The sequence below is a fragment of the Fusarium falciforme genome, chromosome 1 (assembly GCF_026873545.1).
Source record: "Fusarium falciforme chromosome 1, complete sequence".
Classification (NCBI taxonomy): domain Eukaryota; kingdom Fungi; phylum Ascomycota; class Sordariomycetes; order Hypocreales; family Nectriaceae; genus Fusarium; species Fusarium falciforme.
The window spans coordinates 4170389-4183966 of NC_070544.1; the positions used below are offsets into that span (position 1 = coordinate 4170389).

Here is a 13578-nt window from a genome sequence, read left to right on the forward strand (position 1 = left end):
TTAAATAGAATTAAAAAAGTAATTAATAAATTATAAGCTAGGGAAATAGCTATACCTAAAAAGGTAATTATAGCCTAGACTTTAAATAATCTAAATAAAAGCTATAATAGCTATATAATTAATATTTCTTAATCTTTAAGAAATAACCCTAATACTTATAATTTAAAATCCTTATTTTCTAGCCTTATAAATAAATCTAAAAGGTTAAATAATAAAGAAAACCTAGTTTATTTAGCTAATAAAAAACTATAAAAAGTAAAAAAAATTATAAATAAATATTCTTATTATAAAATAAAGGGATATTTAGATAAAGATTGCTATTTTTTATATCTTAATAAGGCTCTTAAGAATTTTAAAATTAAGGATAATAATAAGGTTATTAAACCTAATAAAAATCCTATTAAAAATTCTAAGTCTAAAAGGGCTAAAAGAAAAGAAAAATAGGAAAAGTTATTTATAATTAAAACTAAATTCTTTTTTACCCTATAGGAAGGATCTAATATAAACCTTAATATAGAAAGTCCCTTTAATAATAAAAAATCCCCTTTTAAGGTATATAACCCTCCTTTATATTTATTTATATCTTTTTTAAATAAGAAAAAGATTAATAATATATTAAGACCTATAATTACTTATATATTAGCTTTAAAAACCTTATTAAAGGGATTAAAAAAGGTAAAAAACTATAACTTTAACTATAATAATAAAAATATAACTAACTTTATATATAATATAAGTGCTACTAGGTATATAATATTTAATAAGAATTTTCTTATTAATTATAAGCTAGTTAACTATAGGGTAACCTAGGGAAAAGCTAGCTATATAAATATTAAAAAAATAAGAGATTTAATTATTAGGTTTCTAAATAATAATAAGAATTATATTTTTAAAAATTATTATTTTATTTTAGAATTAGAAATAAATTTATTAAGTTAATTTTCTTTAAAAAATATTACTTCCCTTATAAATAATAAGGTTTTATACCTTTTTAATAAAAAAAAAGAAATAATTAGTATAAAAAAATAGCTTATATTTTATACTTATTTTTATTAAAAATAAAATAAAAAAGTATATAAATTATATTATATATAATAGTAATAAAAAAAATATAAATATATATTTTTTATATTTAAGACTAAGGTATCTTAATTATAATAGTTTTATTAAATTCCTTAATAGAAATAAGAAATATTTTTATAATAAAAAAAATATATATAAAATAATAAATTATAAAAATTATATAAAATCTAGGTTAATTAATAAATTAAATAAATTAATTAATATTAGAAAATATAATTTTTTAGATAAAATAATTAGTAATATATAAGGTCTTTCTAAGGTCCTTACTTATAATAAGTTTACCTATTTTATAATTATTATAAATAAAGCTATTAGATATTTAAAAGCTTATTTAATTAGGAATAAATTAGAAGCTTTAAATAAATTTAAGTAATTTAAAGTAAAACTAAAAAATAATTCTAATAATATAAGAATTAAGGAATTCTTCTTTAATAATACTAAGGAATATATATATAAAATAAAGCCTTATTACCTTAAAAAGGGAATTATATATAATATTAGTCTACCTTATACTAAAGAGCCTAATAGGGCTATAGAAAGGATAAATAGGATTATATTAGCTAAAATAAGAGCTTTATTATTTACCTCTAATTTACTTAAATATCTATAAGGAGAAGCTTTAAAAATAGCTATTTATATAGATAATAAAAGCTTATATTTTACTTTAGGATTTAAAGTACTTATAGAAATTAAAAATAATATAACTTTAAAATTAAAAGATTTAAATAAAATAAAGACTTTTAGGTTTATTATATATTATAAAAATATTCATTTTCTAAATAAGTTAGATATTAAGGCTTATAAGGGTATTATTATAAGCTATTTAATTAATAGCTATAAAATACAGGATTTAAATAAATACTAAGTTATAATTTCTAGAGATATTATTATAATAAAAAATAGTTTTCTTAGTAATAATATTAAAAATAATAACTCTATAACTTTTAAGGATTTACCTTTTATAGAGAAATCTTTAATAAATAATAATAAGCCTAGTCTTATAAATAATAAGCCTAAAATATTAATTAAAATACTTAAAAAACTAGCTAATTTCTATAAGGATTTTAAAAAATACCTAGATATAATAGCCTTAGTAAATAAAGAAAGTCTTATAAAACTTAATAATTATAAAGAGGCTATAAGCTATAATTTAGCTTATAAGTAGTTTAATTTTATAAAAATTAAAATAAAAGAATTAATTAAGTAAAAAACCTAGATTATAATTTTCTTACTTAAAGAAAAAAAGCCTTTAAAAAGCTATTAGGTTTATAAGATAAAAATAAATAATAATAATAATATAATTAAATATAAATCCTATTATATAATTTAGGGTTTTAATTTAATTTTAAATATAAATTATAATAAGACTTATATATTTATTATAAGACCTAAGACTATAAGGCTTTTATTAATAATAGCTATAGCTAATAACTTTTTTATAATATAATATAATATTAAAAATGCTTTTATAAATACTAATATAAATAAAGAAATCTATATAATTATTCCTATAGGGTTTAAGGACCTTATTTTAAAGGAATTTATAAGGGATTATAATATAAAATACCTTAATAAAAATATAAAAAAGAAAAAATAGCTTTAAAATTAAATAAAGCCTTATATAGCTTAAAATAAAATCTTAAACTTTAGTATTTATTACTTACTAAATTATTTAATAATCTAGGCTTTTACCTTATACCTTTTAATACTAGGGTTTTTATAAATAATAAGCTAAAAATAACTATTATATATTATATAAATAACTTAATCTTTTTAGGGCCCTTTAAAGAAGATATAAATAATATAATAAAAAGTCTCTTTAAAGATATATCTATTTAGGCTTTAAGAGAAATAAAAGACTTTTTAAGAATATATATAATTATAAATAGAGAGAATAAAGGCTTATATTTATCTTAAAATAAATATATATATAATAAAATAAGAGAATTTAATAAAGAAAATATAAAAACTTTTAAAATACCTATAAGAAATATAAAAAAGCTATTAAAAGCTATTATAATTTCTTTTAAAAAAGATATATTATAATTTTAAAAAGAAATAAATTCCTTATTATTTCTAGCTATAAAAACTAGGCCTAATATATCTTTTATAATAAATATATACTCTAAATATTTTTCTAAACTTAATAATAGCTATTTTAAAGCCCTAGACTTAATTTAGAAATATTTAAATAATTATCTTAATTTAAGCTTATATTATAATTATAATATAGACTTAAATAGTTTAAATAGTATTATAAGAGGCTATCCCCTTAGTCATTAAGGAGCTATAGCCTATACCTCGCCCTACTTAGCGCTATAATAATAAGAGTATATAAGGGGTATATCTTATTCTCTTAATAAAGGATTTCCTAGTAAAATACTATAAAAATTATTTTTAATTTAATAATAAATATATAATTAATTCCTAATATATTATAAGTAAATAATACCTATAATAATAAGAGCTTTATTAAGAAAATATATAGCTAGCTAATTAGCCTTAATAACTCTATAAGGTATCCTAATTTCCCCGCTAATAAGGCTTATAGCTTTAACTTTTAACCTTTTAATATAAAATATTATACTTTTTAAATTAATCCTTTGCCTTAGAGCCTACTTAAGCTTTTCTAGCTTTTTATGCCTAGATAGCTACTATAGAAATAAATCAAATATATTAATAGCTAGGTTATTAAATACCTTAAAAATAGCATTATAGATAGCTAGAATATACCCCTCGAAAAATACTTATGCTTCTTAGCTTAAGAAGGGATCTCTTATGCATAGATTTATATATAGCTTAATATACTTATTTATATAGGGATTTATAAGGAAAGAACTATTAAGAGCTATTAAAAGGCCCTAAAGCTAAGAGAATAATACCTACTATACTTAATCCTAAAGTTTATATTATTATATAAGTTTAAATTAATTTATTATTATTTATATATCTTTAATTATATAAAAATTAATAATATTAATAATACTAACTTACCTAAGGTCTTCTAAGGCATTAAAGAATAATCTAAGTATATATAGAGGGTATTAATATAGCTTTTTCGCCTAGACTTTTATCTCGCTATAGATAAGAATATAATATACTTTATAGGTAGATTAATAAAAATAGTATATATTAAAGGTAAGTTAATTCCTTATAGGTTTAAAATCTAGGTTATAGCCTAAGTTAGCTTCTTTATTTATTAGTTATAGTACTTAAAGAATATATAATATAATGCTATAGGCATTATAAAGAGAAAGAAGGGCTTATAGTAGTAAGGAAAAGCAGAGATTATAGATAATAAGCTTATCTCTCTTAATAATATATAAGGTATTATTATTACCTTATATAATTTATTACTAGATAAGATATATTATATTTTCTTTAATAACCTCTTTTTATTTATAGACCTTTTTTATAGCTTTTATAGCTATAGCTATGGGTCTATAGGTATAGCTTAAGTTAATAGTAATATATATATTAATCTTAAGAAGAATAAAAAGCATAATAAAGCTAGAACTTATAGCTATGATTTTAATAAGATTAGAGCTATCCTAATAGCTAATAATAAGGTCTTACTTTTAGATAAGATTATATATAAATCCCTTATTAATTTATCTCTTTATTAGGTTAATTAGATCACTTAGAAGGATAATACCCTTATATTATTTATAAGTATTATATTTAAAGCTAATAATAATAAATATATTAAATAAAAGAAAAAAAGGCTATTTATAGATTACTTATAAGCCTAGCTAATATAATATTTTTTTAATAATAAAGCTATTAAGGTTATTTAAATACTAATAATTATTATTACTTATAATAAAGAAATAAATTATATTAATTAGGGTAATTAATTAAGGTTATATATACCTTATAATTATTGCCTTCGCTAGGGCGCTTAATAGGCTCTTATATAGACCTTTCTCCTTAATATTATTCTTATAAATACCTATTTATTATAGCTTTATGCGCCTTAGCTAAATTAATAATAATATAAGAATTAAAATAAGTAGTGAGAGTATATTTATAATACTTTATTTAATATATATTATTATAAAAGCTAGGCAAAGAGGTTATTTAGGTCTAGTGATAAATATAATAAAGATAATTAATAATAATAATAAAATTATTATAATAGAGATATTAATTATATTAATTAGTATTATTACTTAGAATACCTAGCTTATAAGGGCTTTAAGTAAGGTTAAATAAGGGCTAAGAGAGCTAAAAAGTAGCCTCTAGTAGAAATTATTATTAACCTAAAAAGGCGGTATTATATGCCGTAGACTAGGTATAAATATATTATTTATAATATTATAATTTATAACTAGTAGGCTTATTAGGACTTCTATTATAATAGAATTTAGGTAGGAAAAGAAGTATTTTTTATTTAGCGTATTTTAATTAGATTAACCCCCTATTATGACCTAGTTGTAGCTCCTTAATGACTTAGGGGATAATAATACTAATTAGGGTAATAGCCTAGAAGATAAAAAATCTAATAATAGTTATTATTTTTATTTATATAATAACCTTATAAGCTAGAAAACTAATAAATAAACTTATATTATAACTAATAATTATAAAGTAAAATATATAGCCCTAAGGGAGGCTATTAAAGAAGCTAAGTCTCTTAATTATATATATAAATATATAAATAAAAAGCTTTTTTTAAGTTATAATAGGTTTATATCTCTTATTTTAATAAATAACTTAGCTACTAAGTAATTAATAGAAAATATAAGAAATTATAAGTATTCTAAGTATATAAACTTAGCTTATTATTTTACTAGAGATAAGCTAGAAAAAGGAAATATTAATATTTTCTTTATAAAAGGTAAGGATAATATAGCTGACTTTTTTATAAAGAGCTTAAAACTTAATAACTTCTTAAGACTAAGAGATTTCTTATTTTTAAAATAAATCCCTATAATTTTTTCTTATTTTTATAATAAGGTTTTTTAGCCTTAAAAGGCTTTTTTTTTATAATCTTAATTTTCTTATAAATATATAAGTTTTATTAAGTAATATATAAAAGGGTTTTTTATAAAATTTTTCCTTATATAACCTAAGAGTTATTTTTCTCTTAATTTTACTTATTAAAGATATATAGACTAGTTATATTAGTTATATCTTTAAGGGAGGCTATAAAATACCTTACTTTTAAGAAGGTCTTTTATAAATAAAGTTCTAAAAAAATACGCTTATAGGATATAAGCCTAGGATTTTATTACCTTATACTTTAGCTTATGCGCTTTCTTATAAATAGCTTACCTAAGTAATAATTACTTAAATAAGTAAGATATAAGGGAGTATTAATATTACCCTTTTTAGGCTTATTTCTCTTTTAGGAAGATTATATAACTTTAGACTTAGGGCTTTATTATAAGTATAATAATACTATTAAGCCTATCTCTTTCTATAAGGTATTTTATATCTAGTTTTAAATATCCTAGTTTAAAATACTATAGGTTTTAGTTTTTATTATATTATAACTTAGCTTTTAGTTATTTATTATTAGTAAGACTAATAGGGTTTTAAAGCCTGGAATTAAGGCTATCTAATAGTATAACTTTTATTTAAATCAGGCTAATAGATTCTAAGTAATTTACTATATAAGCTATATACCTTCTCTTAGAGATAACTCCTAAGATCTAAAATAAATATAAGTAAGAAAAATACTAATTAAAAGCTAGTCTTCTTTATTTTAACCTTATCTTACTTTTAACCTATTTTTATTACTTTATAATTCCTTACCTAGCTAATTAGCTTTTTATAAGGACTAATTCCACTGCCTATTTACCTCCTATCTCTATTACCTACCCTATAGTCTTTAAAGACTATATTTCCTATATTTTTTAGTCTTTTACACCAGCAGAGCTAGAGGAAGGCTAAGTTCGCTACAGCTATCTTGCCGACATTGCCTTGAGCTATCCGTAGAGGGGCCTGCTAGGCGGAGCGATTTCTTCTATGCCTCTTTATTTATGAGGGAGGAAAAGGCGTTTGTGATATTATAGTTCTTCCGCGGAAGGTCTTGGCCGCGGCGTTGGCCGCGAGCCGGCTGTGTGTTGCTGGCTTACTGGCCGGGCTGCTGGTCTAGTTGCTGGTCTGTCTGCTGTATGTTATCCTTGATCTCTATCTCGTCTTGTGATGAGGCAGAGGTCGAGGAGCTATTAGTTGAGGCCCTGCGGCCTATCTTAGCTAGATTAGATATTGCAAAGGTGCTCTGGCTATTTGTTTGTTGGGCCCGGAGGTAGCTCTTCTGGCCGATCTTGCGGATAGCCGTGAGTTCTTTCTTTGTCAGAGGGATTATCTCGCTATTCTTTCGGATCGGCCTTGCCGGGCAGTTCTCGTGGCTAGCGGGGAAGGGTCCGTAGCAGTTAGAGCATTTCGGAGAGAGGCTATAAGGCTGCTAATGCCTTTCTTCCAAAGGGTTACTGTAAGTCTCGCAGCGTTGTTGCCGGTGGCAGTAGCGGCTTATATGGTAGCCCTAATATCCTGGGTTATGTTATTAGATTAAAGCTTTCTTTTTGATCTATCTCGCTAATGCATTAACGCCGAATAGCCAAAAAGGCTCTACTGGCTGGAGGAAGGAGGCTATCTAGGTCTTTTTTTCTGCATTGATATTCTGGGATGTATGCCTTGATGGCTATAGTCGTATAGGTTGTTGGCCTGTCTGTGCGATGACTTTATCTTTTATTGTTGCTTCTATAGTAATGAGGTCTCCGAGGATGTTAGGTAGCTTGTTTGGGTAGCTAGGGATAGCGTAGTTGAACCACTTGACCGGTAGTTTGACCTTCGAGGCCCTAAGGCAATGCTGTAGTTGCTCTTGGCTGGCGATTATCTTATCGCGGATTGCTGTATTAATCGGGTGGATAGAGAATCTTGTTGCTGTATTATGGATGTCTGGTATCTTGGCTAGTGATAGGCCTAGGGCCTTATAGGTGGCCTCTCGCAGGGCAAAGTTTTTTAGACTTTAGGCCCATTTGTGATGCTCCTAAGGGACCCTTATGAGGACTTATAGGGGCTCTACCTTTAGCTATGGGCTTGCTTTCGCTACTGTGGGCTTATTTTGGCTCTGTGTGCTTGGCTGTCTTGGCTTGCTAGAGCTGCCAGCGATAGCTGCCTAGGTCTTCGAGCTATCTGTAGTCTTGGCTCCCTGGCCTCTGTAGATATGGCTTGTTAGGTAGGTTGGGATATCTTGGAATAGCTTTCCTAAGGTCTATTTCTCTTGCTGGCTGGCGTTGTTAATGATGTCATTTATAGCCTGCGCTAGCTGTTTGATTCCTTTGATGAAGATGCCGAGTTTGGAGATAAGGGGGTCTAGGGGCCTCTATCCTAGGGGCCCCTTTTCCCTCTGCTGGGACCTCCCCGGGATAGCCAGAGCTGGCTGCTTAGGGTATTTAGGCTGCGCTGTACGTCTTTGCTTTGCAGGCGAAGAGGGCATTTGTTCTTTAAAGAAGGTCTGGGGGCTGCTATCTAGTATCATTTGGTATGCTAGATTGTTCCTGTGTGGCGTGCCTGGCAGGGCGGCCGGCGCAGTGGCCGGCGGAGGGGCCAGCGCGGCGGCTATCGCGGGCCCGGGCGTTAGGAGGTCAGCCAGGTCTCTCAGGGGCCTCTATTAGGGAAATTGCAGTAAATTACGTGTAGGCACTAACACTAGGTGCTAAGAAAAAATAAATCAAGGGGAAGGTGAGACGATGAAGAGAGTGCTAGGAGAGGAGCATCCCTCGACGCTGACGAGCATGAATAACCTGGCGTTCACATTTAGGAACCAAGGCCGCGCCAGTGATGCTTTAGCCCTGATGCGAAGCTGCGTTCTCCTACAAGAGCGAGTGCTTGGTATAGACCATCCTCACACAACGTCATCGGTGGCAGTTCTTGCTCAGTGGGAGAACATAAGTGACTTATCTAGAGAGGAATGATCTTGAATTGACAACATGAAGGGACGCATAGAAATAGTAATCTACTTGCATTTTCGCCTCCTGTTATCTCTCCCCTTGCTATTTCCCCCCTTAATCTTTTGCATTATGGTCCAGTGTTGCTTGACCCTGTCCGCTGAGCATTTCAATCCCCCAGCAACATGGTCTGGTGGCATGCCGTCGATAGCGGAGACAGGTAGGGTGGGCTGGAAACTGACATCCATCACCGCGAAGTGGGATGCACCGCGGCAAACAGGCTGGCCGTTGTGCCCCAGTGAGAGTACATACCCGTTGGCTCATGTGGGTCTAGCGACCCAGGCGAGCCAACCTAGCAAGCTAGGTTGGCCACAAAATTATGAGATAAGACCCATACTTGATGATATCCTCATTTTCATGTAATCACCACCTATTTTAGCCATATTTCACGATAATATATAGTAAAAACTACCTCTCTTTTATCTATCTTTATTATGCTAAGTAAAGTAAATCTTAGGGCCGCCCGGGAAGTTATAGTATTACGTGCCTGGCATGCCCGGGGCTTCTATTAAACCTCTTCCTCCGGCATGACTTAACCTCTCTTACTTTATGCCGCTAGCTTATACCACCCCGGGTCCTCTATTGCCTCTATTTAGAGGATTATAATAAGGCTAGAGACTAGATTTATGCCTTAGTAAGTCGGCAGACTATAGGTCCTTATAGATAAAAAAGATAAAGCTATTATGGCCTTTATTATCTAGATAAAGAGGTCTAGATTTCTCGCCTCTAAGCCTAAGATAGAAAATATTATTATAACCCTCTATTAATATAAGAACCCTAATATTAATCTTATTAGTAAGATATAATATATTTATTTTTATAATAATTATTTTAAGCTTAAATAAATATTTCTTAAAGCTATAAAATAATCTTATAAGTCTTAGGAAGCTAATAATCTTAATAACTTTAAATAATAATTTAAGAACCTTACTAAGATTATTTAGAGTTATAATATTAGCGCTTTTAAATATTAAAATATTAATTAGGCTAATATTAGAATTAATATCCTTAGGGAAAGTATTAAAGTCCTTATTATATAAATAAAATAAAAAATAAAAAAATAAAATTTTTTTTTTTTTAATTAGAAGACTTATACTCTTATTAATATAAATAATATAATAGGTAATATAATATTATTATAACTTATCTTTAAGACTTAGCTTATATTAGATTAGGTATATATAGATATTAATCTTAATATCTGCTTTGCCTAGTCTAATATAGCCTTTTTTAATAATAAGATTACTCTTAAGTAAATAATATATTTTAATTAATATTCTTAAGCTAAGTTTATTAAGGCATAGTATATAAGATAGATATTTTAAGGAGTAATTTAGGTATAATAAGTTCCTTAGAAATCCTATATAAAAGTATATTTAATATAATATTCCCCTTATCTCTTAGGCTATTAATATAATTATCTAGAGACTTATTATTTTTAATAGCTTTATAAGATATAAAGTCTTTATTATTAAAGAGTATTATATAAAGTTCTATATTATTATAGCTCTCTTGCCTCCTTATTTTATATATATATTATAGCTAATAGATATTAAGGTTTTTTAGCTACTAAAGAATACCTATTAAAAGCTTCTTAATAAGTAGCTTTAAAAAGGTAATATTTCTTTCTCTTATACTAATTTTATTTATAGCTTTTAGGTAAATTATATTTTTTTTTTATATTAATAGACTTATTAAGTTAAAATAGGAAGTCTTTAAGAAAAGATTTATAATATATAATATTATCTTAGGCTTTAAGAAGTTAGGTATTTATTTATTAAATCCTAAGCTAGTAATAATATATCTAGCTAAGAAATAGCTTTAGGCAAAGTAGGCTATTAACCTAGTCTTTGCCTCTCTTTTTTCTTAGAAATCTTACTTCTAGGCCACTATAGATATTATTAAATAACTCTTAGACTACTATGGTAATACCTTTAGCTCCCCTATATATATTAGACTTTATTAAATATATAATATTATTATAAAAGCTATAGTTCTTAAATCTATAATTATTACTTATATTAATAATTACTAGGCTTAGATTAAAAAGAGATATAATATTATAAAAAGAGAGAAAAAAGTAAAGCTAATAAGAGATTTTAGTTATAATATTAGTTTATAAGAGATTTAAGACTAATAAGAAGAGGTTATTACTAAAGCCTAGTAGAAGGAGGAAAAGGCATAGGTCTAGACTACTTATAGCTTTATTATCTAGGAAATAAAAAAATTAAGGATTAATAGTAATAAGAGAAAGAGATTATTATTAATAATATAAAAAAAAAATATTATAGGCTTAGTAATTAAAGTATATAAAGAAAGATATTAAGTATTATTTTATAGAGATATAATACTTAATTATATATTAGATATTTACTTAAAAGCCTAACCTTTTTATAATAGATATATAATTACTATAAGAAATCTATAAAGCTATTTATAATACTAGTTTTACCTTAAAACCCCTTAGTATAATAAATTAAATTATTCTTATAAGAAATAATAATAATATTACTTTTTAGCTTAAATTAGCTCTTATTAAGAAAGAAGAAGAGAAAGAAAAAGATAAAAATAATAAGGAATTCCCTCTATTTAAGCCTCTACTATAAATACCCTTATCGCTACTAATTATACCCTTACCGCCGCGGCTACTATCTTTACTACCTAGACCCCCCTCTATACTATGCCTAATATGGCCTTAATATTATATATTAGGGATATAGAGAATTATAGGCATTATTACGCGAGTAAGGGCTATATAAGAAGCTAGCCTAGAGGGCTAAAAAGATGCTTATATAGCTAAATTTATATAAGGAATTATCTAGGAAGGCAGTGGCCTTAGAGGCTTAGGCGGTAGCTTCTATTATAGCTATTATTAATATTATTAATATTATTATATTAGGCATCGCTAATAGCTTTAACTTACTCTTTTATACCTTCTTAAATTACTCTAGATAGCTTCTAAAACTAAGAGACTAAAAAAGGAGGCTTTTTAAGGGGGAAAATAGGGCCCCATAGTGTCTTATAATTTTGTAGCTATCTTATAATTTTGTGGCTAACCTAGCTTGCTAGGTTGGCTCGCCTGGGTCGCTAGACCCACATGAGCCAACGGGTACAATTCTGGCTTGACCCCCCAAAAGTAGAACTCGCAGGTTAAATTTTGCCCTTCCTGACCGCTTGCTGTGCACATAGTGGAGAATAACAATTCCTCCTCAACCCACCTCCTCTCATCCTGCCCTCCATCCTTTTAACTCGGCTACATCTACACCATCCAATTTACAGAATCTCGACCAAGCCTTGACATCATCTCTCGAGTCCAGCATGGTCCGAACAAAGACGCGGCCCAGGACCCTGGAGGAGAGGTACCCCAAGGACAAGTACCCCAACGGCCCACCCCAGATTCGCTTGGGACCTGCGCGCCCAGTAGTATCCAACAACCGCATCTTCAACGATCACACCGGCAAACCAGCCTTGATGTCATGGGAGAGCTCGGGGGTCAAGAATCCCTTGCCTCCCCTCGCCTCATGGGTCTTCTATATGGTCCATCCAGATGTGCCGCGTGACTTTGACGGGTGCGTATTCCAGAATGGACTTGAGGATGGTGATACCCTGGGAAAAGGTGGCAGGTTTCGGTACGAGTTCTTCTTCCTTCCAGGCGCCACGACTGAAGAATGCCATGCGCACTACCTCGGGGAGCTAAAGGCTCGAGGCACCATATGGCGCCATATCCGCAAGGTCAAGAGAGCCATGGAGCTCGAGAATCAGAAAAACCCCCCACAGTTGGAGGATGATCCGGCAGAGGAGTCCGGTTCTGGTCTGGGCTCCACGACATCGGAGTCCTCTTCTGATGAAGAAGCCACTACCAACAATCAACAACTTCCTGGCTTTGTCTGGCCCAAACACGAACACGATTGCCCTTCTAGGATGTACCGCGGCTGGTTTTTCGTGTATCCACATGCAAATATAGATTGCCGAGGTGCTGACGGTGCGGAGCGTGAGATAGATGTCGTCACGTTTGACCCCATCGAGCAGGAATGGGAAGAAGATGAGGTTCGCAGGTTTGATCCGATGGAACACCCTGTTTATGTAACACGGAGGAAGGCCAGGCACGACGAATATTATGACGCAGGGCTTTTGGGTTGGATGGAGATGAGAAAGTTTTCACACTGGCAGGAAAAGGCTGATGAAGCTACGGATGACGCGCTGAAGCTAGGCTGGAAGTCTTGGTAATGTTAGACAGAAACAATAGGCCGGATTTGTTCCCATGATAAACTTGATAGCACCCGTGAGGGGATCTAAGTAGCTCAAGTTCAACAAGGTTATATATATATCCTGAATCACGATGGTGTCCATCAACGCTATTCCTTGCCGCCCTCAATCAACTCTAGTCAAACCAAACTCGCTTTCTTGCTCCTCAGACACGTTCCCTAAAACGGCCCTACCGGACCCAACTCAGACTTCCACAAGCCTTGATAGTTACTCTGTGTCCAAATGTCCGGGTTCGCTCGGTTCGGGCTTCTGTGTTTAACCGCCGCCT

At 29.3% G+C, this 13578-nt stretch overlaps 1 protein-coding gene across 1 annotated transcript; it reads left to right on the plus strand.

Annotated features, from left to right (window-relative positions):
• Window positions 1-12362: 12362 nt before the first annotated feature.
• On the plus strand, window positions 12363-13271 carry NCS54_00117800 (Hypothetical protein; the record flags this gene model as incomplete). Its single annotated transcript, XM_053146812.1, has 1 exon — window positions 12363-13271. One exon carries the CDS (start codon window positions 12363-12365, stop codon window positions 13269-13271), a length of 909 nt encoding a protein of 302 aa, XP_053002787.1.
• Window positions 13272-13578: the final 307 nt, after the last annotated feature.